Raw genomic sequence first — 25651 nt, 5'->3', positions numbered from 1 at the left:
GCAAGAACAGTTTTGTGTAAGAATACTACACAACTATCTTCCATCGACAAACTGTGGCATGAATAGGTCTATCCTCAAAATGTGGAAGGAATGGTGACCTATCATATTTTCAGGACAAGTCTCACTTATCAGAAGTTGTTTTTGTGTAGTCGACTGTGCGCCCGATTATGTGGTCAAGGTCTCCCTGTTAGTTCATTGTTGAACATCCAAAGACCAAATTAGCCAGAGGGGACAACACTGGTTATCTATTCAATGCCACAATAGCAGGAACACAAAGCTAATTGTACAGAGATCTCCTGTATCAAGACTGCTAGTTTGGAAATACATCGAAATTCTGTTGTTTTCCCTTCTCTAGTCTAGTGAAGCTCTCCTTTGAAAGTCTGTGAACCATTTTGCGGTGATTTGCCATGGATCATAACACACTGACTTGTGGGTGTTATGAGGACATGAAGCTTGAACGCTGTGTAATAGGTTGACAATTTCTGGAATGTTGCACAAATGATTCTGACTGTTTGCTATTTCTGATATGCGCTTACCTTGTGGTAATTCAATTTTGTGCAGGATAAAGTAAACAATTCGTATTCTGAAAGAAAGAATGATGAAAAAAATTAATTGTGCAGAAGAAAATTTGGGGCTAAGAACAATGGACAAAAAGCATTGTTGGGGTGAGGGAGAAGAAGCAGTTTGTGTCCGCAGAACCAGTTTGTCTGGGAAGAGGATGGTATACGGCAGATTCATACAGAGAGCTTGAAACTCACTCACTGCGCCGAATTATGGCAACAAGGAACACTGGTTTTTTTCTCCAACTTTTTCATTGGTATTTTAAACATTACACCATACATTGCCATACAATACCCCCGTAGCATGTCTGCGCCATTATGCCCCTCACTTATGGTTCTCTATTCACCGTTGTCGACCCACCTGGGGTGGCAGGAAAACTATCTTGGTCTATGTCAACATGCAACCAACAAAAAGTGAAAGAAACTATTCCCAACTTTAACATATTACAGACAGGCCGGTGTGCATTTCATTATATGTCTATGTGGGGCATAGGTATCCTTCCCGGTGCCCTTTCATTAGGCTGGTGGTTGAGACTGAATGGTTGCTCTCATTGTACCAGATGTGCAGTACTTTCTCTTGCATTGGGACCGGGCCTTTAGACGCTATCCCTGGCAAGAAGCCATCTGACACTTGGGCATCTTCCTGATGGTTCAGGCTTCATTTGGGCCTAGTTTGCTACCTTCCCTTGGTCACCCCTCCTCCCCCCAACTGCCTCCGAACCCCTGGTCTTGGAGGTTGCTAATTATCTATCTCTGCATTCCTCCAAGGACCCCAGATCTTGTCTAACGTGCCTGGACAATCACAAGCCTTATAGACCTGCTCTTCTGTCCTCATACACCAGTCCATATTAGATACCCATTCCCGCTCTGTGGGAACTGAGGTGCTACCCCAGCGTCTAGCTAGGGTGCGTCTCGTAACTGCAAGGGCTACATTGCTGAAAAGTAGTGTGTGCCTCTCCAGTGTCTGGTCTCCCCAAATGCCCTGGGCTACTAATTGTGGTGTGATCTATACCGTCTCCTCTGACACTTCAGACAGTCTGGTCCCTTCCTTTCCCCAATATCTCTGTATAGTAGGGCACCCCCAAATAGTGTGCAGTAATGTACCCCTCTGGCCACAACCCCGTATGCAGTGATCTGAGTCACTGTGTCCCATTTTGTGTAGCTTTGTCCTCGTGTAGTAGGCTCTGCATAGTAGTTTGAGCTGGACCAGACAAAAGCCCGCACTGACACCACTCCCCCCTAAGTAGTAGCAAGCTTGACCCCATACATCATCCTCCAGTCTACCCAGTTCCTGTTCCCACTTGGTCCTGAGTGCATCTATCTGGGGGAGGCTGTGGGTGAGCAATGTGGTGTATACCAAAAAGATTTGCATGCTTGTGTAGGGAGCCAGCAAGGACTCTATATTCAATCGGAGATTACTCCGTCAGGTCTTCCAAGAGGTCCTTGTGTTTCCGTAGTATATGACGTATCTGCAGGTATTTAAGATTCTGACTCCCTGTCAGTTTGTATTCGGCCTGTAGATCTTAGAAGGGTATCATTGCCCCCTCTCTCAAGACATCCCCCTCCACAGTAATTCCTGATGTGTCCCACCTGTTCTGTCCCTCAATTGCCCTTAGATCTTTCAGGACTCCTACCTCCCATAAGGGCATTGCCATGGTGATCTGCCCCTTCCAGCCTGTTGCCCGTACAACCTTTTTTTCGGGTATCACCATGTGTGTCGTTGGGAGGTGCCTGGTCATCCGCCCCACACTATTTATTCGGCATAAGTATCCACTCGGGTCCAGTGCCCTTCTATCTGCCAGCAGGAAGGGTTCCCGTTGGTCTGAGAAAAAACAGTCATTTACGACCACCAGTTGGGCCACCCAGTAATAGAGCTTCAAATTAGGTAGGGTGATACCCCCATCTCAGGGTTTCCTAATCAGTTTTGTCAGGGCAATCAGGGAGGCCCCGATGTTCCAGAGCAGCAGACTAGTGGCTTTGTCTACCTGGCTGAAAAACCAGACTGGTACCAGTTCTGTAGGGCGTAAAAGTATTGGAGCAGGTAGGTCATCTTATATAACACCCCCCCCCCCCCCTGCCTAGCAGCAACAGAGGTAGGCTTCACCAGTGAACCGATGCCCATCTGTATGACTCAAGGATCTTGCCCATGTGTTAGCTAAATAAGAGCTCACTGTTAGTTGTGATACATATCCCTAGGCAAGCAAAGCCCGTGGGCTCCCATCTGATGGGGAAGGATCCAGGTTTGACCCACCAGTCCATCAAGGGGTATGCCAGGGACTTGTTACAATTTATACGAATTTCAGGTGCACTTTCCAAAGATGCGTAGAATCTTCAGAATTTGTGGAATAGACTGACATGGGTCCATCAGGTAAAGAAGGATGTCGTCCACATACAGAGAGACAATGTTCTCCAAGTCGGGATCCCCTCTCAGGCCACGAATCTGGGCTTCCTTATATATCCAACCGGCAAGCAGCTCAATGGCCACAGCAAACAATAGTGGGGATATTGGGCAGTCCTTCCTGGTTCTCCTTCCCAACTGTATTACCACCGACATTGTGCCATTCATTCTCACCTGGGCCGTGGAATCTCTGTAGAGTAGTTTGACCCAACCCGGAGAAGATGGACCAAAGCCCAAAAGATAGGGCTATTCAAGGAAGTCAAACCCCTTTTCAGCGTCGAGGTATAGGGGTACTGCCGGATCCCTGATCCCACTGCTACAGTTCAAACAGCCAAACAGGTGTCCGAGATTGTGTCTCCTTTCCCTATGATGCATGACTCCTGATTGATATGAGGTCACCAAGGAATCCACTTGCAACATGCGTTTTACGAGGACTTAGGCCAGCAAGATTGCTCCAGGTGTTCTGGCAGCACCCCCTCCTGTCGTGCCCTTCAGAACATTTCCCCAACGGAGGTTAATATGTGTGTAAGGAGACATTTAGTAGAATTCAGGATGTAGCCTGTTAGGGCCCGGAGCTTTCCTGCTTTTTAATTGTGTCAGAGCATCTGCGATCTCAGGGTCTGATATCTCAGGGCTCCAGTGCTTTCTGGGCCTCGCCGCCCAAGTGTGAAGTTGGAAGATTTTTGGATAAAGTTTTCGAGTCCCCCCTCTTCTGCGTATACGAGCAATCAGTATAGTTCCCTCAGGTACTCTGCAGATTCCTGGGCTATGGCTTCCAGGGTTTTTATCATGACACTGTCCCTCCCACATGACTTATATATTAATTTCTTCCCTTCTTCATGTCTCACCAGCCAGGCCAGCTTTTTGCCAGCCTGAGTTTGTATACCCCTCTTGTTTCGCCCTGAACCTAGCTCTGGTTTCTTGCTGGGCCAAGGTTTTGTAATCATTTTGTCTCTAGTTCTTTGCACTCTCAGTCCATCTTCTTCTTTTTCCCTACTGAATGTGCTGTCAAGTGACTGCTGATTACTGCTTTATATTCCTCCCATAGGACCACCATAGATTTCACTGACTCTATGTTCACAACAAAGTAATGTTTTTTTGTCTCCACCACAGATTTGCTGGTGTCCGCTAACATTTTTTGAATGGACACCTTCGTCTTGACCTCAGTAGCCACTGTCTGCTGGTATTAGCACCCACCCCAACAACAACCATTCATTCCTACATCCTTGCGCGGTGAGTGTAGCATTACTCACTTCCCCACTTGAGGAATCTGTTGTCCCATGTGTAACTGTTGTCTCAACCTGCCCATGTTGCTCAGCAATAGTTGAGTGATAGGGCAGGGCATGACGCACAGAGTCCCCTTGACCGCCTTAGACGATAGCGTTCGAGGTCATGGGGCGACCACTAGGGGCCTCGTTTCGTCCTGCTCATCCCCTGTTACCGAGGCTTCCCCATCAGTAGGGTCCTTGTCAACTTCAAGTTTCCATCTGTTGCTAGTAGAGCAGATCTGCTGACTGAATTTCGGCTATTATGCTGGCCCTCTCTGACTCCACCTGGGTCTTGGTGGGAGGGGACCTGGAGCTATGCCATTGATGAATCTTCGATCTCTCCTTCCTCCAACACTCCTCGAGGTTTCCTTTGAAGTTCCTGGGTGGCAGGTGGCCCTTCTCTTCCAACCATTACCATGCCTCCGCTACAGTCCCAAAAAAGTATGAGTTTTCTGGATCCGTTACTAGCAGCTTCACAGGGAATAGGAGTGCATATTTTAAGTTCAGCTACTGTAGTTGTTGCTCGACCTCTATTAAGATTTCACTCTGCTTTTGCACTTCTGTGATGTAGTCTGCATTAACGGTCCCGGTTTCTTCTTCCTGCTGCCATGGGCCGAGGGTGCAAGTCACCTGTAGGATGTGGTTTCTGTCACGGAAGTTCAGTAGTCACGCCACTATGCCTCATGGCAGGATCCCCAGGGAATGGGGTCTGACCAGCACATGATGCGCATGCTTCACAGTGAACAATCTCGAAGCCTGCCCTCCCAAAACCAGGGAGCTCAGCCAGTCCTCTAGAAACAGGTCAGGTGATGGTCACTCAGCCCTTTCCGAGACCACCATGATCCAGATGTTGTTGCATCTCTAGCAGCCATCCAGGTCATCCAGCTTTGCCACCATGGTTTCATTCTTTTTTCCAGTGCAACTAGTTGGACCAGACCTCCTCTGACTGTGGAAGTCAGCTGTGTTAAGACCTCTTCTGGAACCTGAACCTCTCAGTGAGATTCTTATGGTCGGCCCTGAGCAGGCCTACCTCTTGGGTCACAATTTCGATCTTGGGCTCCAATGTTATTTTTGTGTCCTTAATGGCTGCCAGAAATGCCACAGTGTGTTCCACGAGATTCTGATCCGTGGCATCTGGTGTTTGGCTCCCCATGACCCTCAGCTTTCGGAGGATGCCCTTGTGTCACTCCTGTTGTGCTCCTTTCGTGTGACCTAGCTCTCGTTATCTGGGGTGCCTGGCATTGACCTAGGCATTTCGGGCTGTGTGGACTCCTCTGTGGGCCCCTCCACTTGGCTCAAAAATGGGGTATGTGGGAGGACACTTCCCCAACACTTGCTGACACTTTGCTGTGCTCGGTTGACCATCTAGTGTGTACCTCCTGCCACTGATGTGGCTCCGGTCTGACCGTGTCACAGTTTCATACTCTGGTGGGTGGGGGAGGACACCTCCCGCGCTCATCCCCAGGTCCTCCGCATTGCTTCTTCACTCTGGTAGAGGGTCTCTCATTCCCCCACTTGCAGGCCAGGCCACCTCGCTATGGGCCCGCTATCGCTGCCCCCTGAGAACGCACGCAGACCACTATTCCGCTCTGGAGTTACTGCTGGCTCACCGACGGTGCCAATGGATGAGGCCAAGAATGGAGGCACACACCAGCCCCGAGCAGAGACTGCTGGCTACCCCATTGGGCAGGAGCACCCCAAACCCAATATGCTGGCACTCACTAGAAGCAGACCGGGCCCCACACTGGGGCAGTGTCCACTGCAAGCTCTTCTCTTCTGTGTGCCCTACTGAGCAAAGGCACCGTCTGGCCATACTGCTCTCCTGAGCTGTTGGCAGGAAGAATGGGGCCACTGGACTCATCTGCACTGACCTTTAGGGCTGGGGGCTGGCTGCCTGGCCTCTGCATCTATCTGCGGGCCAGCTCTCATGCTGCCTGGGCCCTCAGGAGAGCAGCATCGAGGCACGTGGGTGCCCCAGTGTCCCCGAGTCCATGTTGGTGCATTGGGGGCCCCTTGTCTGCAGGAGAAATGGCTCTACAGGCTGCGGACACCGGAGCACAGCCACGTACCTGAGGAACACTGTCTTAAGGGCGAGAAGCGGCCAGGAATAGCTATGAAACAGCTTAAAGGGAATGCAAACCAAATATGTGAGGACCAAGTTAAAGTCCTGCCGTGGCATGGCAAAGAGTGAGGGAGGAAACAGATGCTGTAGGCCTTTCAAAAAATGCATTACAACAGGTGGTTTAAATAATGAGGAGTGGTCTGCCAACCGTAAAAAGGCAAAGAGCAGAATGGTATCCTTCAACTGTGCCTTGCCAGGCGAGAGACAAAACACAAAACAAAACATCAGATAACAATGCCTGGAGGGGTTGATCTGTCTTGTGCCACACCAACCCACAAATTTGTCCCAATGAAAGGCGTATACAGTGATGGACGCCTGGCTGCCAAGATTACATCAACCACCTCTGGAGGTAGTTTGAAGGTGTTCAGCTGTCACCACTCAATCTTCAAGCATGTAGGTGGAGACTGCAAAGGCCTGAGTGCAGCACCCTGCCCTGTTGCTGCAACAGCAGATTCTCCTGGCGGTGTAGCCTCATTGGAGGACAGATGCTCATGCCCAGGAGCTCTGCATATCATACTCTCCGTGCCCAACCTGAGCAACTAGGATGATTTGGGTCTGGTTGATAGTAGTTTTCTTCAGAACTTGGGGCAGAAGAGGGGTCGGAGAGAAGGCTTAGAGGAGCCCTGAGTTTCACTGTAGCGGAACACGTCTCCAAGCGAAAGACACCTTGAGAACTCCAACTTGCAGAACTGCTGACATTGCACGTTCTGGACAGTGGGGAATAAATCAAGCCAAGGTTCTCACTATTTGCAGATGAGACCTTGCCGCACCTCTGGGTGCAACTATCACTCATACTCTGCTAGGCATTGACGGCTGAGCTTGTCTACCCAGGCATTCAAAGATCCTGCTAGGTGATTTTCCACCAGAAAAAATCCTTGATAGTATAGTCAGTTCAAGAGACGAAGTGCCTCCTGGCACATGGTCCATGATCTCACTTTGCCCTGTTAGTTGCAATACAACATGGTGGTGGTCTTTGTCCGTAAACACCTGTACCAGCCTCCCCTTGATGGATGGAAGGAAATCTTCCAAACCTAAGTGGGTGGCCCTCAATTCCTACAGTTTGATATGGAGCCGAGACCTGTCCCAGGTGGCCGGCCCAACCAGGAAGCAATATGTCGGTCACAACTGTCAGCTATGGTTGGGACATGGAGAGGAGGTCTCCCACTGACCGAGTCACAGTTGAGTAACCACCACTGCAGATATTTTGCAGTCTCCTCTGAAATCTGGATGTGGTTTGCGAAGTCTCCTTGATGTTGGGCCCACTGAGAATTCAAATCGCACTGCATAGCCCACATATGCCACCTAGCGTGCTCAATCAGCAGGATGCTCCAAGGTCGGGATCATAACCTGAATGTCCTGGACTCTCCATTCTGGGGGAAAGGCACACAACTGAACGGTGTCCAGATGGTGCTGATAAAGGGAAGCGTCTGAGAAGAAGTCAGGGATGACTTCGGCATGTTGATATTGAACCCCAGAGATGTCAGGAGGTTCACCGTAGTCTGGAGGTGGCTGATGACTGCCTGTGGCAAACCCGCCTTCAACGGCCATCCATTGAGTTGGGGGAAGTCTGGGATCCCTCACCTCAGAAGATGTGCTGCTACCACGCCATCACTTTGGTGAACACCCAAGGGACACTGAAGAGACCAAAAGGGAACACAGCAAACACAAAATGCTCCTGTCCCACCAAAAACTTCAGGTAGTACTGGTGGGCCTACAGGATGGGTATGTCGTAATAGTCGTCTTGCAGGTCAAAAACCACCATCCAGTCTCCAAGATCGAGGGCAGACAAGACCTAAGCCAGGGTGAGCATTTTTAATTTGTCTTTCTGAAGAAAGGCATTGAGAGGGTGCTGGTCTAAAATAGGTCAAAGGCTTCTGGCCTTCTTTGGCACCAGAAAGTAGCAGGAATACAAGTCACGACCCACTTCTGGAGAGGTGTCCTCTTGATAGCCTCTTTGGTCAAAAGGGCTTGTACTTCCTGGCATAAGACAGGCAGATTGTCCTCCATCAGTCATTTTGGGGATGGTGAAAGGTGCCACAGAGCAGCCATGAAGGATAGGACATACCCCATCTGGATAGTTTTCAGAACCCACTTGTCCTAAGTTACGGCCTGCCAACTCTGTAAAAAAGCATTGGATCCTGCCTCCACCCTGATTCCTGTGCTCCACTAAGGGCACACTAAAGGGGTATGGCAGCTGGAGTCTGAGGGAAGTGGACCAACTGACTGGTCTGCGGGTGCCCTGCCCCTTGACATGAAACGGCTGGTCACCTTGCTGCAGCTGAAGTGGCTGTCTGTATTGTGTACCCCTGCGAAAGGTGTGAAGAGAACAAAAGGATTGATGCAGTTGGCATGGTGAACCAGAAAGGCCCAAGAAGCTTGCTGGGGCCCTGCTCTCTTTGAAACACTCCAGAGTGGAATTTGCTTAGTCCCTAAAGAGGCGAGTCCCATCAAAGGGCATGTCCATAAGGGACAACTGGACATATAGGACAATTGAAAAACCTGTTGACCGTAGCCAGGTGTGGCATTGAATAGCTAAACTAATGGCAATGGCTTGCCTGATGGCATACGTAGTTTCCAGGCCACAATGTATTGTAAACTTGGCAGCATCACAGCCATTATGTATGGTCTGGGTCAGTATAGGGCAAAGGTCCTACATGACACCTGGAAGGATTTGAGCAACAGAATCCCAGAGAGCTTGGGACTATCGGCCCAGCAAGTAACGGGCATTGCCCAACCAGAGGGCTACCCTCTTGCCAAAGGTCTGCACTCTCTTGGACTCCCGAATCCAGAGGAGTAATTGAGAAACTATTTGGATTTGTCCGACTGGTGCAAGCAGGCTTGCACCAGTCAGACGTAATCAAAATGCTGGCTGCTTTTTTGTCTCAGCTCCCCTCTCCTGAGAGCTTGCTGCAACAAGAACACCAAGCTCTCAGGAGAGGGCTGTTGAGACAAAAAGGCAAGGTCCCCAGGGGCAGGTCAGTGACGGTTTGGCTCTGGCCCCTAAAAGGTTGTCAGTGAGTGCCTCATTGAAGGGCAGCAGGGGCTCAGGTATGGTTTGTCTCACCTGGAGGACTTTAGTCAGGACATTAATTTTGACCTTTTAGGTAGGGAGTTAGAGGTCGAGAAGTCCCAGGGCCCCAGCTTTTCAGTGGGCCCCAGACAGAGCCTGCTCTGTTCTGCAGAGTGTCCTCCTGACTTCCATGAATAATTGGTAAACATATTTCTTTTTAATACCTTTTCCCTTAAATGTATTTTTAAAGTGGGTGATGTGTGAGAGTCTATTACAGACAATTTGCAGAGAAATGTTGTGCGTATGTTTCTTGCAACATCCATAAAAAGAAGTTCTTTAAGATCAAAACAGTACCTCACATATAGGAAATGAGAGGGTGTCACAGAGACTACTTGCAGTAATATAAGGGAGCTGCTGCTGTGTTAATTATTAAAAAACACACGTCACTATCCCTGAATATTAGATGTTAACATGTTTAGAATTTGGACGAGTGTGTATCTGCACTGTCGGTGACCTGGCCAAAGAGGATCTGAAAAAGCTGAAATTTGATCATAAATTCAAAGCTGTTCCAAACAGGGCCCTCCAAAATACGTCTGGCCCAGGACCCCCAAAATCCTTAAGATGTCCCTAAGGATGTACCTGGGCATAAAAAGCAAATAGCGGGCCCAATATACAGGCAGAAAACTTCATGCATGTAGGGCCATTCTTGTACTACTTTTCAGAGACAACCCCACGCTTTGAGGGTTTGTAGGAGGGTTGTGAGAAGCTGGAACAAGAACAACTAAAGCAACTCATTGCAGCCGAGGAAATGCTCTGCACCACCAGGCCTTAAGGGTGAGGGCTTGAGACCCTGGGGCACCAAGTGACCTGCTGAAAGGCTGTGGCAATTTGGTAATTAAATAGAATTTCTCATTGTTTAGCTGTTTCTCCCAGAAGAAGTCGAATGAAATGTGATGATTTGACGCATAGAGACATCATTACAGCATTTCAGTGTCCTCATCAACAGAAGAGTCCTTGGAAGTTGGCGCTGAAGCCAGATTAAAACTGCATTCCAAGTTTAACTAAACTGCCACTTGTGATCCCTGCTGCAACCTGGAGTGTGCTCTTAATTTTGCTAGGGTGAAAGGTTTCGGTTTGGGCCTGAGGAAGAACACCAAGGACCTATTCACTGGACCCTGATTGGAGCCGGTGAAGAATAGCCTCCCCGTTGCCTTTGTGTAGGCCGTCCCACTTTCACAGCTGAAGATGTGCAGCTCTGCATGAGACGCAGGGACCAGCAACTGCAGCAACATCAACTGGGCCAGGAGAGTTTGAGAGTTCTCTCCACCTCTCCGATGGAGCTGTGGAGCATTGCACATCATTGGGAGCCATGCAGCCGCTATCCCAGTCAGCAGAAGCGGGGTCCGCTCACCAAATTTAAAAATGAAAATACAGTGCAAAAATGTGGTATTCTGGACTGTGAACTTTGTGACAATTCAGGTGCTACAAAGAATCCGAATATAACTAATCTTGGGAGGGGTAGACTGGGGACACAGAGGGTGTTGTGAGATAGTTGGCCACTATTTTCCCCCAGGAAGGTGATAACTTCTACAGACTGTATTTTTGTGAATGCCTTGCCACTGGAAATGGCCTCAAGTAATAGCAGCAGCAGCCGCCCTCCCCCACATAGTGACTGCTATTTCGACCACTCTGTACCATATTTCTGCTCACTGGTTTTGTATATGTCATTTGTTGAAAGCAAATTAGTTTTCCTCGTTATGTAAAAACTGTGGCTGGACAATGATTGAGTTCTGAATTTCCACCCCACACCAGCTCCTAGGAAAAGCCTTGGACTTTTGGCTTTACAATTTATTCTGTGGGTCAAATGTACAAGGTGCTCAGTTTTGGACTTAATAGTAAGGTGAAGTATCAAGACATCAGTTGTAAAAGGTTCCCATTGCTATATTCTAATCCCAGTAACCCATTTCTGTTACTGAAACTGCTCCCACATATACAGATGGATCATAGAAGGCTTTGCAGAGCTGGTTCTGCAGGGGTCAAGATGGTGATAAGCTTATTTTTAGGTTGAGCCTAGACATTGCGCAGTGCTGCTCTAGGAGATGACCTTTAGAAATCAGTCAGCTCTTTTCAAGCACTCGTGCTTGTGCTGGCATCCAACTTGCGGGAGCAAGCAGCGGCGCGCAGGGGCCATCTGTTTCTAATGAGCTTGGCCGCACTTGTTTACATTTGCCTATCTCGCTGCTTCCACTGGTCTACATGGGAGGCGACCGGCTTAAATCCCTGTGTATTCAATCACAGGTTCGTCGTGGAATTTCCAGTAGCATCCATGAACTGGTTTAAAATGCTTGTTTTTCTTGTTGTCCCCATACTAAAACTGGTGTAATAGCATAACTTCGGGAATTTTGAGGAACAAGTGTAAAGCAAGATTACGCTGGCGGAGGCGTGGCCAAGCCGTGATCCGTGATGGCTGCGTAGAGGAGAGCTCCGCTGCCCAACAGCCCCCAAACGTCTATCCGGAACAATTATCCGACACATCCAAGGATAATTTTGTGCATCGGAACGTCAGCGATCGCCCTCCCTCCCGGCCCAGTTCGCGTCTGGCAGCTGCCACCGAAGTTACGGGATTGCGCGTAGTGAGACCTGCATGCAGACCTGAAGCCGGGACCCACAGTACCGAGAGGACCTGGGGCGTGACTCCGCTGTGACGGGACCTCTTGCGGCGGCGCGAGTCCTGTGAAATATCGCCGCAGCTGCAGGACGGTGGACAGCGGCGCAGTGATTAGGACCCCGCTGTGCTACATAGGCGGGTTGCATCGGGCGAGGAAACTCCACTTGGCGAACACGGCCCGAGTGGAACACTGTCTGTGAGGTGAGCCTAACTTCGGAGCGCGGCGTATCATGATACGCCGCTAAAGACTGGTGGCAGAAAAGTGTTGGGCCCCCCTCCTCCCACGGCGGCAAATCTGGAACACAGCTGTGGGGCTCAGCGTGAAGGGGCCCCCTGTGTCCAGGCTGTGATGCAGAACAATGGCGAGGGCCCAGGAAGAGTGGAAGCCATATGTACAGGGATGGTAGCGGCCTTGAATACCATCACCGCGGGGGCACGCAGGCGGGAGCCCCCTTGTGGACAGTAAGTGCGCACAGCGCAGAGCCCTATATATTTTGCTGTGGGGGTGAAACAGCGGATCGCAATTTGAAGATCGGAGTCCCACTGGGGCCCGTGGGCGGGTGAAGTCCGAAGAGGGAGCGCCATCTGGCGGAAAAGGCCATAGTGGTACGCCGACTTGTAGGGAGAGCCTGCTCCCGGCGTGCGGTGTCTGCGCCGCCAAGACTGCTGACAAGTCAGTTTGAGGAGGTCTCTTCCCACCAGGGGCAGCAGGCTTGGACTATAGCTGATGGGCCCTACGTGTAGGGACCCATTGTTTGGGAACAGGGACACATAACACCGGCAACGACCCAGGTGTTGCGACCGTGCAAACTGGGGAAGCAGTGGCTCTGTGCATTATCGCTTCTAAGGCATACCAAAAGGAGGACTCCCATCACAGACAGCAAGTGCGCATGATCGAGGGCCGGTATCGATCCGGGTGGGACGGCGCTCTGACACCAGGAAGGCTTGTGTCACGATCCTGACACCTAGTTCTGCAATTGCAAATCCACTGCACAGCGGTGGGTCCCCCATGGGATATTGGAGACAGTGCTGACTCTCCCCTCGCCCGACCCACAGGGACCTGCAATGGTGCTGACCCACCAACTGGCGGACTGCAGCCGGAAATCTGTGATTACACTTACCCCATATCACCTGGACGGACTGAATAGCTACGAGAGAGCATAATGGATCGAAGAAAAAGGCTCTGGGGCCCGGGGGCTCAAGGAGGCGCAGACCAACAAACTGGGCAGCTACACGGTCCCCAAAGACACGCAACAGAGTCGCCTATCCGGAGGGACCTCTCTTGGCAGCCAGTGTGGGGAGGAGAAGGAACAATCATTGAAAGACGTCATGGAAGCTATCACTGGAGTTAAGACCTCTCTCGAGCACAAAATTGACGCCATGGCTATCGACGTAAACCTCATCAGAGCAGATCTGGGAAAACTGAATGAAAAGGTCAAGCAGGTGGAGATCACCGCCGCGAGTCTCGTCAGAGATGTCATTCACCTCCAAAGAGAAGTCTGTGACCTACAAGAATCCCGTAAACTCACAGACCTAAAACTGGACGACTATGAAGGCCGACTGAGGCGCAAAAATCTCTGCATTCTTGGTGTTCCAGAGAAATCAGAGGGCCAGACCCCTGACCTCTTTGTTGAGGACCTTATCCTAACACATCTGCAACCTAAGGGCCTCAGCAAGTTTTTTGTTATCGAGCGGACACACAGGGTCCCGGGTGGCCGTCCCAAGACGGGCGCTCCCCCGCGGCCGATGTTGGCCAGAGTTTTGAACTTTAGGGACAGGGATGTTATCCTCCAGAATGCCAGGTCAGGGGCCCCCCTTCGCTATGAGAATGCAGACATAACATTTTTCCCAGACTTCACACAAAGGGAACAAAAGCAGAGGAGGTCATTCCTCTCAGTGAAACGCACAATTAGAGACAGAGGCATGAAATACTCGATGCTCTTCCCTGCATGCCTAAGGGTCGAGGCGGACGGGAAGGCCTGGTTTTTTGACCACCCCAAGGCAGTGGCGGACTGGATCGAACATCAAGGGGTGAGAAGCCCGAGCACTCACGTCGAAGGGGAAAGTGAGGACACTCGCCCGGCTTGAGGAGGGGCCATATCGACAGCTGTTTCCAGTTTGACAGTGTTGGGCCATGGGCGGGGTGGGTTTGGGTGGGGAGCTCTTTATGTCTAAACCTTTGGGACTGTGCACCTTCTTAGATTTGTCGTATTTAGCTCCATGTGGAAGTTCACTTGATTCGTGTGGGGGCAGGGAGGCGGCACCCTCTATTGACCCCCCTCTTTTTCTACTTTTAGTTATTTACAAGGGCGACAGGCACTCTGCAAGTTTCTAATGGGCAGTTCTAGGCCCAGAGTGCAGGGCAGCGGGGTGGAGGGTTGGGGGTTTTTGTTTGGTTTTGGTTGTATTTTCTGCATCAGCGACACGTAGAACGGTTCTTGTGGAGGAAGTTGACACCCACTCCATTACCCCTGTAAAGGGTGTAGTGATATTTTCTAATGAAACATGGCTACACGGGGGGGACGTAGGACTTAAATTGCTAAGATGGAATGTCAACGGGTTAGGGGACAAGATCAAACGCAGTGTAGTTCTCCAGTACATTAAACGTCAGGCCCCTGATATTGTATTGCTCCAGGAAACCCATCTCATTGGCAATGCATGCAAAGCCTTACACAGAGGGGGCTACACAATGCTGGCCCATGCGGGATTTACCTCTAGTTCACGGGGGTGGGGATTATGATGAAGAAGTCCCTTTCTTTTGTGGTGCAGGCGACCTGGGCAGATGACCGGGGTCGATATATTGGTGTCTTGGGTATATGGGAGAGGCACCCCATCACAGCCCTTTCGGTTTACATACCGCCTGGTCTACAGGCCACCACCTTTAGGGACTTAGGGACTATATTGCTGACTATTCCAGAAGGTCTGTTAATAATAGGAGACTTCAACTCAGTAGTTTTGGGTGAGCTAGATCGGCACCCCCATGCAATAAACCCCACCTCGTGTTGGCTCCCAGACTTCCTTGACACCATGGGGCTGGTGGATGGCTGGCGGACCTTCCACCCAAACACAAGGCAATACACCTTTCACTCTGGGGCGCACGGGAGCCTTTCACGTATACACTACTTTTTGGTCCCCGCATCCCAGACCGCTCATTTTCATGAGATTAGACAGCTAGCCAGGGGGATTTTGGACCACTTGCCAGTTTGGCTTCATGCAGTACTTAACTATAAACAGGTGGGACGGGTGGCTCCCATCAACCCATGGTATTCTAGAGACCCTAAACTCCGCAAATCACTTCTCACGGCTATAGATAATTATTTTATAGATAATGAAGGATCAGTAGACTCCCCACTGACGCTATGGGAAGCCTTCAAGACGGTGAGTCGGGTCAGGCCCTAGCCCTAATCTCGGGCAAGAAGAAAGAACGTCATAGAGAGATGGTGGCCATTGAGGCGGTAATTAGCCAATTGGAAATTGACCTGGAATCGGAACCCACACCTGACAAACTTCACTATTTAAAACTCCGGCAGCAGGAATATAAAGCATTGGCAACTGATCAGGCTAAGGCCCTGGGAAGAGCTACTCAGGGACAATTGTATGAGGTGGGCGATAAATCCGGGAAACTACTAGCGTGGTTGGACAGGAAGGAATGGACAGGAAAGAATGGGCAAGCCGATTAGTGCAGGAACTTCAAGGGGAAGGGGGAAGCCCCCTTACAGATTCCCAAAGTACTGCTGATGAGTTTGCGGCCCACTTTGGCGCTGTCTACTCTTCATCAGCCCTCTATTCCGTAGAAGAGTTCCGTCAGATGTTAGCGGACATAACATTGCCCAAGCTTTCAGTAGATGACCGTGACTTCTTGGACAGCGACCTATCCAACGATGAGATAGCGAAAGCAATCAGGTGCCTCAAATTGGGCAAAGCCTCTTGCCCTAATGGGCTTCCGGTTGAGCTATACAAACTTAAACCAGACAAACAAGCCCGTATCTCAGGAATATGTTTGAGAACTCGAGGGAGGAGGGGTTCCTTCAGATTGACCAGAGGATAGCCTCCTTAATCACTATCCATATGGAGGGAAACCCGAAAACTGACTCTGGATCGTATAGACCGATCTCCCTCCTAAAGGCGGAGCCCAAGATCTTGGCTAAGCTTTTGGCCAATTGTCTGATTACAGTGATCGAGACCCTGGTCCATCCAGACCAATCTGGTTTCATCCCGCAACACTGCGCTTAATCTACGCAGGGCACATGGTGTATTGGGCAGAGCAGCCTCTATCTTGGAACCGGCTGTAATAGTCTCCCTGGATGCCATCATGGCCTTCGACACAATTGAATGGTTGTATCTTTGGGCAGTGCTGGAGAAGTTGGGGTTTGGCCAGAACTATATTCAGTGGGTGCAGCTTCTGTATGCTAAACCGCTAGCGCAAGTAGTGGTCAATAACAAAAAATCGGCCACCTTTGAGCTAGGTCGGGGGACCCGGCAAGGCTATACGCTGTCCCCTCTCTTGTTTACCCTGGCCTTGGAGCCATTAGCGTCATGTATACATAGAGACCCGATGATCCGGGGCATGCGCTGGTCCCCGAAGTGGGAGGACCAAATCTCGCTTCATGCAGATGATAACCTACTTTACCTGACTTCTCCAAGGCGGTCCCTGATTGTTGTTCTGGATATTCTTGCTGTCTTTGGCAGGTTCTCCGGGTACTCTATTAACTGGAGTAAATCCCTGTGGTTTGTCTTGGCAGGAGAGCCGCCTATCCCGCTGAAAGGGTGCCCAATACAATTACGTACCGAGGGCTTCAAATATCTGGGGATTTTTCTCTCCCTAGACCCATCACTTCGCTACTCCCGGAACTTGCTCCCCTCCCCCCTGACCAGGTTGCGTACAGACTTCAACAGATGGAAGTCCCTTCCTCTCTCCCTACTGGGAAAAGTGGCCCTTTTTAAATGATGTCTTTGCCTAGATTCCTATATGCCCTACAGAATTCCCTGGAACCCGGACCCAGCGTCCTACTTCAGGGAAGTAGAAGGCCTTCAGCGGGACTTATTGTGGAATGGAAAGCCACGCATTGTCCTCAGTAAGCTTACCCTGAACTGGTATGATGTGGGCATCGGCTTCCCTGATATCAAAAAATACTATTGGGCGGCCCATCTGGCTGCCATCAACCATGGCACTTATACGCGTCCCGGAGATCCAGGCTAAAGCATGGATAGATGGCTCCTGTCGGGTGGGAACTTTACTCCGGACCACAACGCTTTCAACTCACTGGCCCCACCAAGCACTCCGTCCATGTCTGACATACGGCAACTGCGTGCCTTGGATAGAATCGCAGGCTCACACTTGCTACCCCGCTATGGGATTCAGAGCAGCTGGTTAGTTTGTGGAAAAGTAAAGGATTTGCCAAATGGGACCTTATAGGACTCTCACGCATAGGCGGCCTATGGGTCAAAATGGATATCAAGTCATTCGCCACCCTGCAACAACAATTCGAGCTGGCTGACTCGGAATTCTTCCGTTACACGCAGGCTAGACACGCACTGTGTTTCCTTCTTCAGAGTGGTGCCACCCTCCCCGAATTCTCTCCACTAGAAGACATAGTTTTAGATGGCCACATCCCAGATAAAACTAGTTCACTGGTATATAAGAAATTGATTAACAACATGCCAGACCCTCTTCAGTCGTTGCGGGAAAAATGGTCCAGGGATGGAATCGAGATGGACGACGAGGAATGGCAGGAAGCTGTCTCCTCGCCTAGAATCGTGGCAATACCAGCACGCCTACGACTAGTCCAACTTAAAATACTCCATAGGACTTATGTAACAAGACCCCAGCTGGTACGGATGGGGAGGATAGATGGGGGCAATTGTAGATGGGGATGCGGCCAGGTGGGTACCTTCATGCACATCATATGGAAATGCGACAGTATGCAACCCTACTGGCACAATGTACACAACACCATTAACACAAGTGTTATCCATGCAACTTACCTTTGAAGCTTGTAAATGCCTACTGAATATATGGGAACTAACTGATCTAAACGATTGCCTAACACAATGGGTCACTCTGGGGCTTATGCTCGCCAAGAGAAATATTGCACAGTGGTGGGGAGCGTCTCACCCTCCTGTGGTGAGTGATTGGAAGAAAGATCTAGATTGGTCAATGTTTAGAGAGAAGACAGTTTATGAAGCTCGAGGCTGCCCTAAGAAGTGGGCACGTGTATGGGGCTTGTGGAACTCTTATCATGGGGACATATGTCGACACCCCCTCTCCCCTGACAGTGAAGACCCTCCCTCACCCTAGACCTTCCTAATGCTGTAATGTACCGATTGCTTTTTCCTATTGTTCACATGTGGCCTGTATTATTGCTTCCTCTGTAATGTACCTGATAAGCTGATGGTGTTTAATGAAAAGTTAAAAAAAGAAAAAAAAAAAAGATTACGCTGGCATAGAGGAATTTCGTACGGCCCTGATTTTAATACTGTCTTTCTCCTGAAAATGTTGGCATCTGTATTAAGGGTTATGTTTCAAATTTAGATTGGGTTAAATTAGCCATTTGTGCTGTATATCTTTTATACTGCTTAGGTGGTTAGGGGGTGCCTTTACTTTCTTTTCGTTGTTTCCCTACCTGTCAGTGCACAACCAAATATGCAAACGGTGACGTTAGTTTGAGCATCCGAAGAATTCAGTACTATAGGGGGTCTCATCACGCATGGGTTTGTTTCTGGCCGTTTTCTTAATTTTTGCTATAAAATTAAACAGTTCGGGATTCACATTGATGACATTTGTACGCTGCACGAGGACAGCATTATGTTTGTGCTATTTAGAGAAAGGCGACAAAACCGTTCCTTTTATAGCATTAAAAGTGTATAGATTAATTTGCTTTACACACTCTTGCCATCTAGTGGTTAATTCTAATTTGACAAGTGGCGTGTTTTCAAAAAGTAAGAAGACAACGAGTATTTTCAAAGACAATGATTTGGTTTCCATTTTGAGTCATGAGTAAACTTGCAGTGAAAAAGCAAAGTAAAAATATTTATTTCAGTATACAGTGCAGCTGAGATATAGACAGTAATGTGTGATGAGTATAGATTGCCTAGGCGACACCTACAACAAGCACTGGTAAATGAATTCGGTTTCGCCAAAGTAATTAATAACCTGTTTTTTGTAGTTTGGTGGTGAGTTCTAACACCTGATGTTTTTTAGTGTGCAACAGGGAAGATGTGAGTGGCTCCAGCACACACTGAGTCACACGTGAGGCTTTTCATGCAGACCACAGGCAGACGTAAAGTGGTCCAGGGTGTGCCAGACTTGAGTGCTATAACCTGGCTTTGAACTCCTTGCCTGTTAGTGCAGACACAGTGCTCCTGTGAAGCACTGATCACAGCAGGTGACGTGGCACTGTTGGCAGAGCTGCCGACCTTGGAACTGGAGGAACGAGGTTTGAGTCTTCGATAGGCAAAACAGCCAGTGGTTCTGGGCAATTCACTTAATCTCCCGTGCCTTAAAAAAAAAAAACAAGCATTGGCATAGCCAATAGGTCTCGCTTTTGGGACCTTATAAGTATTTAGTTATGCAGCACAATATCCTTGGTACAACAACATTAACTGTTGCATGGCTAAACACTTATAAGGTCCCAAAGGCGAGACCTATTGGCTATGCCAATGCTTGTTCTGGAGTGCTCCTGGTGGTAATAGGCTCATGATTATGTGTGAGAATCTCACTATTAAATGGAAGCAATCCCATTAGTTATGGGCTTATGGTGACTGGTCCAGGTCTTTGTCAGGCTGCTAAATGTGATAGATACATGATATCTGGAGGGTTCCTAATGGGGATATGCACATCCTCTTTGGAGGGCCTTCAACAGAAATGTACTTGTGATCGCTGGTGCACTTGTAGTGGTGATGGGCACAGACGGATTATTTCCAGTAGTAAACTCTTTGCAGCTTCCTAGTAGCTGACACATAGACCCCTTACTAGCTGCAAGAGGCCGGTGATCCTAGTTTTGAAGCTAGCGCCATCTACCTCGGTGACAATGGCCTTCAGTGGAATCCTACCTGGTGGTGATACGAACAATATCTTCGGGGTTCAGATTTGGAGCATATTTGTCTGGAGTCCCCAAGAGATAGTTATACTTCCGGAAGATGTCTGGCGGAGCGCGAATGCCGTAGAACGTCTTAGTCTTGTCCTGGATTTTCTACCAATGGAAAAAAACAATGGAAATTTGAAAAGGTGACATATACATGTGATCAACATGTTCTCATGTGTTCGATATTACAAGGCAACTTTCATGTTTTGTTGGCATATTGGAATACCACCTCCGAGTGAATTTCAGATTTCGCGGACAGCTGTAATATTATCCATACCCACCCCACGTGCTCATGGACATCAATAACAGGTCATAAGGCGATATATATTGTAGAGATAATCTGGCACGAGGCCTTTTATTTTTCGTGGAGCAGAAGGTACAGCTGGGCTACAAGACCCTGACATACAGACTGGAGTTTATGCCTGGACCTGGGCTCCTAAACGAGCGCAAGAGAGCTTGGTAGATCAGTCTCCCATGTAGGCTGGTAGTTAAAGAGAGATCAGGCTGTCAGGTGTGAAAACGTAATTAAATGATGTTTTCCTTTGATTGGCTCTGCTTTTCCCATTTAAAATGAAAAGCTGCATGTATAGTGTGTCCATGTTCGAATGATCTAGTCACACCTGACATGGAATGACTTGAGATCTTGGATATCACCATCTGAAAAGTTAAAGACCAGATATTGTGGAAAGTGCTTCACCTTTTCGCCTTCAGATTGCAGTAGCAGAGATCACAGTCTGAATCTCAGTTCAAGTCTCAGATACCCTCTTATTATTAATAGCTGAATGCTGATAAAGGATATGCAATAAAACAGTTTCTGCCCCGGTTAAGGGAGTTGTGAAAGGTTTCATCTTACGGTTGAATGAACACAGTTCTCCTTCTACACAATATTTCTGTCTGAAGCAGGGGAAGATCAGTCTCATGCCTTAGACACAGGGTAGTGTCAGGTAACAAACATCTTAAAGTTCCAAGCATTGGACATTTTATTCATAGGTTACAGTCTCCGGCCTAAAGCAAAACAGCTATGGGCAAGCTAGTATTGACTTTAAAGTTTCGAGCATTAAAGGCATAGGTATGCTGTAGGAAAGTCTATGGTTACCCCAACTTTTTGCCTGGTGCTAAGCTGCATTTGACTAGTCAGACTGGGATCCTGCTAATCAGGACCCTCGTCATTCTGCTTTCTCCCTTAATGGTTATGTACAGTACTTAGGTACACCCCAGATTCGATACTGTGGTACCCCTACCATAGTATATGGTACCCATGTACCCAGGGCATAGTTATCCCAGAGGTCTCCCATGGGCTGAAGCATGTATATGCCACCCATGAGAGACCACCCAGGATGGAACTACAGGCCTGCCATTGCAGCCTGTGTAAGTTGATGCTTGCATCACTTACTAAAGATATAGATTTTCTATATTTAGGGTCACTACACTTAAAACCTATAAGCCACCCATCTAGCAGGCCTTTGCAATCCTGAATGCAAAAACAACAGTTGATGAACAGAATGCAGAACAATGTCATACATTCACCTCAGTACAGAGATCTGGGCCTCAATCCATCGTTTTTTTGCTCACCATGCCGTTCCAGTGTGAACCCAGCCATGTGAAAAGAAGTCTTGACCCTGTGCCTCATGGGGACAGTCCAGCCCGAACTGCCAAGCCAGGTCCTCCCTGGACTGGAAACAAGCATCCTAGGACCGGTTTCGGGGTTTCACCCCTCTTCAGCCAGGATAGTTTGATTCCAGTGGCATGGAGAGCACGGGACCCATGTCTGGGTATACCCTTCCCACTCGAGGTGACAAATGTAAAAACAACAGTTGATGGACAGAATGCAGAACATTGTCATACATTCACCCCAGTACAGAGTTCTGGGCCTAAATCCATCGTTTTTTTGCTCATCATGCCGTTCCAGTTTGAACCCAGCCATATGCAAATCAGTCTTGACCCAGTGCCTCATGGGAACAGTCCAGCCCGAACTGCCAAGCCAGGTCCTCCGTGGAGTGGAAACAAGCATCCTAGGACCGGTTTCGGGGTTTCACCCCTCTTCAGCCAAGATAGTTTGATTCCAGTGGCATGGAGAGCATGGGACCCACGTCTGGGTATACCCTTCCCACTCGAGGTGACAAATGTAAAAACAACAGTTGATGGACAGAATGCAGAACATTGTCATGCATTCACCCCAGTACAGAGTTCTGGGCCTAAATCCATCGTTTTTTTGCTCACCATGCCGTTCCAGTTTGAACCCAGCCATATGCAAATCAGTCTTGACCCAGTGCCTCATGGGAACAGTCCAGTCCGAACTGCCAAGCCAGGTCCTCCCTGGACTGGAAATAAGCATCCTAGGACCGGTTTCGGGGTTTCACCCCTCTTCAGCCAGGATAGCTTGATTCCAGTGGAATGGAGAGCACGGGACCCACGTCTGGTCATACCCTTCCCACTCGGGGTGACAAATGCAAAAACAACAGTTGATGGACAGGGTGCTTCGTTCTAGTGATAGGGTTCCCCTGCATGAGCAGGACACCCCTGCAACCTAAGGAGTCCATTCTCTCGGGTTGTCAGTAAAGCAGCCATATACTATATAGAGGGGCACTGCTTAATTACGCGATGACCATCTCGAAACAGTCTGCAATTGTGTTTGGTATCAAACAAGTTGAAATCATACCCCCATAACATTAACGGTGTGGGAGGTATGATTCCAAGCACTGGAAGAGCCCTCCGTAAGGCTCTCTGTGTTCCTGGTACCAGCCTTCTTAAACCGGACAGCACAAAATGGTTGCTGTCGACCAGAGACACATTTCTGCCATCCTACTGCTGAGCCAAGCTCGAGCAAGGGAAGGCAGAACAATAGGTTCCAGTCACAGGGTTGTGTGACCACCTCCCAGACAGGATTTAGTGTATTGGGACTGGGTGGATGTGCTTGCTAGCACCACAAAGTCTGCATGAGGGGCACATTTGGTGTCCCTATGCATAGTCCAGTACTGGGAGCTGTTGGCTCCCGCTCTGGCGCAGAACTGGACAAAGGATATGGGAGTAACTTCCCCCCTGTCCAGAGCCTCCCCTGGGAGGGTCCCCTGCATCTTCTCAACCCTTTCTCTAGGGTACTTAATGGCTTACCTGGGTGTAGGTCTCTAGATTCGTCGTGGGATAAGATTCAGACCAGACACCACTTCTACTTCTACCGTCTGGGCACTCTGGACTTCGCTGGACTTCGTTTGAGCCTGACTTCGACTCCCTTCCAGTCTGCTGCATCATCTGTACCTGTGCATCATACAGGAACCTTTCAAGGCCTGTGAAGCCTCAAAGACACTTGAAGGAATCGCCCTTGGAGTGAAGGAGTCACTCCCTTACACTCCCCTGCATTTGCAGGCACCGCGACTAAGTCAACCGATCTGCTGATCCTGAGCTCCACTGGACTCCGTAAGGTTCTGCAACACAGGTGGTGGTTATCCACAGCTCCCGAGGCCTGCCCTGCCATTTTACCAAGTTTGAGGCCTGTATCCCTCATGGGGGTTGCAATAACCAAACACCTGTGCACTGCATCAACTTGCAGTTGCAAAGGCTTGTTAGATTCCTTCCCAGAAGATCTTCAGGCTCCAAGTAGCCCCAACCTCGAGCACCTCCAGTGACCAGAATCTTCAGCCACACCACTTTGTGTACATCGTGGCCTGCAACTTTTGGTGAGCTACTTGAGGTCCTCTCGCGGCTCCCGTGCCTCCGGCCTGTGGGTCCACTTGAGGGTCACACTTGTTTCTTTTGGACTCACCTGATTGTTCAGGGCCTATCCTGACTCTCCTGCTTGTGGTGAGTCCCCTGGACCTTGCTGATCCCGACGTTGCTCCTTCTTCACTTCCTGCATCGTTTGCATTTGTCAAGGCGTGTTGGTGCTCCCACCGGACACCGACCCCTAAGCACTCGACATCCTTGTGGGACAGCTCGTGCATGGCTCCTGGTCCTCCTCAGTGTTGCCTGGTCCTCGCAGCTGCAGAATCAAGGTCATCATCACCCAACCTGCAACACTCGACATTGGAGGTCATTCGTCTTCCAAGTCTCCTGGTGTCTTGAGTGACATAGACTCTGCTTGCAGGTACCTCTCATCTAGAATCTACCTTCGGATCCACCGGACACTTTCTCCTTCTGCAACAGCGGCACTTTCCTAAAGTCATCAATTGGGTTTGACTGCTGTTTCCAACACCACTTTGCACGCATGCACCCAGCTTCCCTGGTGTAGGTAACGTGGGTACTAGGGTATCCACGGGTGGAGTTGCTCTCGAACCTTTTGTCTTTCACTGGGTTTCTTCAGGGTCTATTGGGAAGGGTCCTTAATCTTTAAAAATCCAACCGCAACTTACACTTAGACTTGTACGGAGCACGCGGTGGTGTTTCCACACTGCACACACTTTCCGTGGGGTTCCGATCTACTTACCTTGGATGGTTCTGTGGGTCCCTAGCACTTCTACATCCTCTCAACATTGTCTTGACCCGAGTCGTGGTTCTTATACCACTTTCTTAATATATGGTTTGGCCCCCACTGGGGTCTACTGTGTATTCTGTTCTATTTACTGTGTTTCTTTGCTAAAGTATTGTGTGCATTGTGTTTATCGCCGTGTAGGAGATAGTTGAACATACTAGAGAGTATTATATAATCAATACATATTTTTCTAAATACTTGGTGTGGTTCTTAATCTATACTATAAGATTGCATTCTGGTAATACAAGCTGCTTTACACTCCTTCTGGACTAAGCCCGAAGGCTGCTCTCCACAGCTAACACTTAGAGAGCTTTCTAAGGTCGTCTAAGACCTCTTAAATCACCATAAGGGTTGTCTGGACTGGTACAAGGTGCCCACTTACATGAGTGGACATCATATACCAGGCCAGCTTCTCACATATCCCTTGTTTTTACAGATTTTACAGCCCAATGCAGACCTATGACAGCAGAGCTTTTCCTGTAGCGACACAGATTTCATAGACTCAGACTTTACAAACAGAGTGATGCACCTTCAGGGTGGAACAGATGCAATGTATTAAACCCATTTTAGGAGTCTCTAACTTTTTACCAGCACCTCAAATGGATTTTGTTGCTGTAGGTGTCCTTTCTAAACAGAGACGCGGATCCATATCCATATGTAGCAATGGTTTAGGACCGAAATAGTGGGGTCATAGACTATTGAAAAGTTACTGACATTCATGGTGGGGGGTAACCCGTTCGCAAAAGGGATGGGGTCCTTCATGAATGCTAAAAAAACGTTTGTTTGGTAGTAGACTGTGGTCCACTGAACCACTGCAAACGCTCAAATAAACAAAAAAAAAAGTAAACTTTTCATTTGAAATGTAGCCCAGTTTCCTTTAAGGAAAACCTGCTGCATTAACATAAAAAGTTGCCTTTATTTTACTGTGATTACAGACATCACTGACCCATGGAGGCCACCGTCCTTGTGATGGCATCCTGTCATAGTGAGTCACAATTTACAACCTACTTCATTAATATGTATGCAACAGTTCAGATCCTGACCCACTATGACTCTGATTTTTAAAAATTGGCCTA

At 48.9% G+C, this 25651-nt stretch overlaps 1 protein-coding gene across 5 annotated transcripts in view; it reads right to left on the bottom strand.

The window, feature by feature from the left end:
* Window positions 1-25651, bottom strand: part of ANO9 (anoctamin 9) — a 519627-nt gene that overhangs the window by 304911 nt on the left and 189065 nt on the right. For all 5 annotated transcript variants that reach the window (XM_085644947.1, XM_085644948.1, XM_085644950.1 and 2 more), the window contains exons 4-5: window positions 20079-20218; window positions 537-583 (exon numbers count right to left, since the gene is read on the bottom strand). In XM_085644947.1, the coding sequence (XP_085501073.1) occupies window positions 537-583; window positions 20079-20218 (187 nt within the window). The remainder of the gene's footprint in view (window positions 1-536; window positions 584-20078; window positions 20219-25651) is intronic.

This window comes from Triturus cristatus, chromosome 3_1 (genome assembly GCF_964204655.1).
Source record: "Triturus cristatus chromosome 3_1, aTriCri1.1, whole genome shotgun sequence".
NCBI classification, from domain to species: Eukaryota; Metazoa; Chordata; class Amphibia; order Caudata; family Salamandridae; genus Triturus; species Triturus cristatus.
This window is presented reverse-complemented; position numbering and strand designations above follow the sequence as displayed.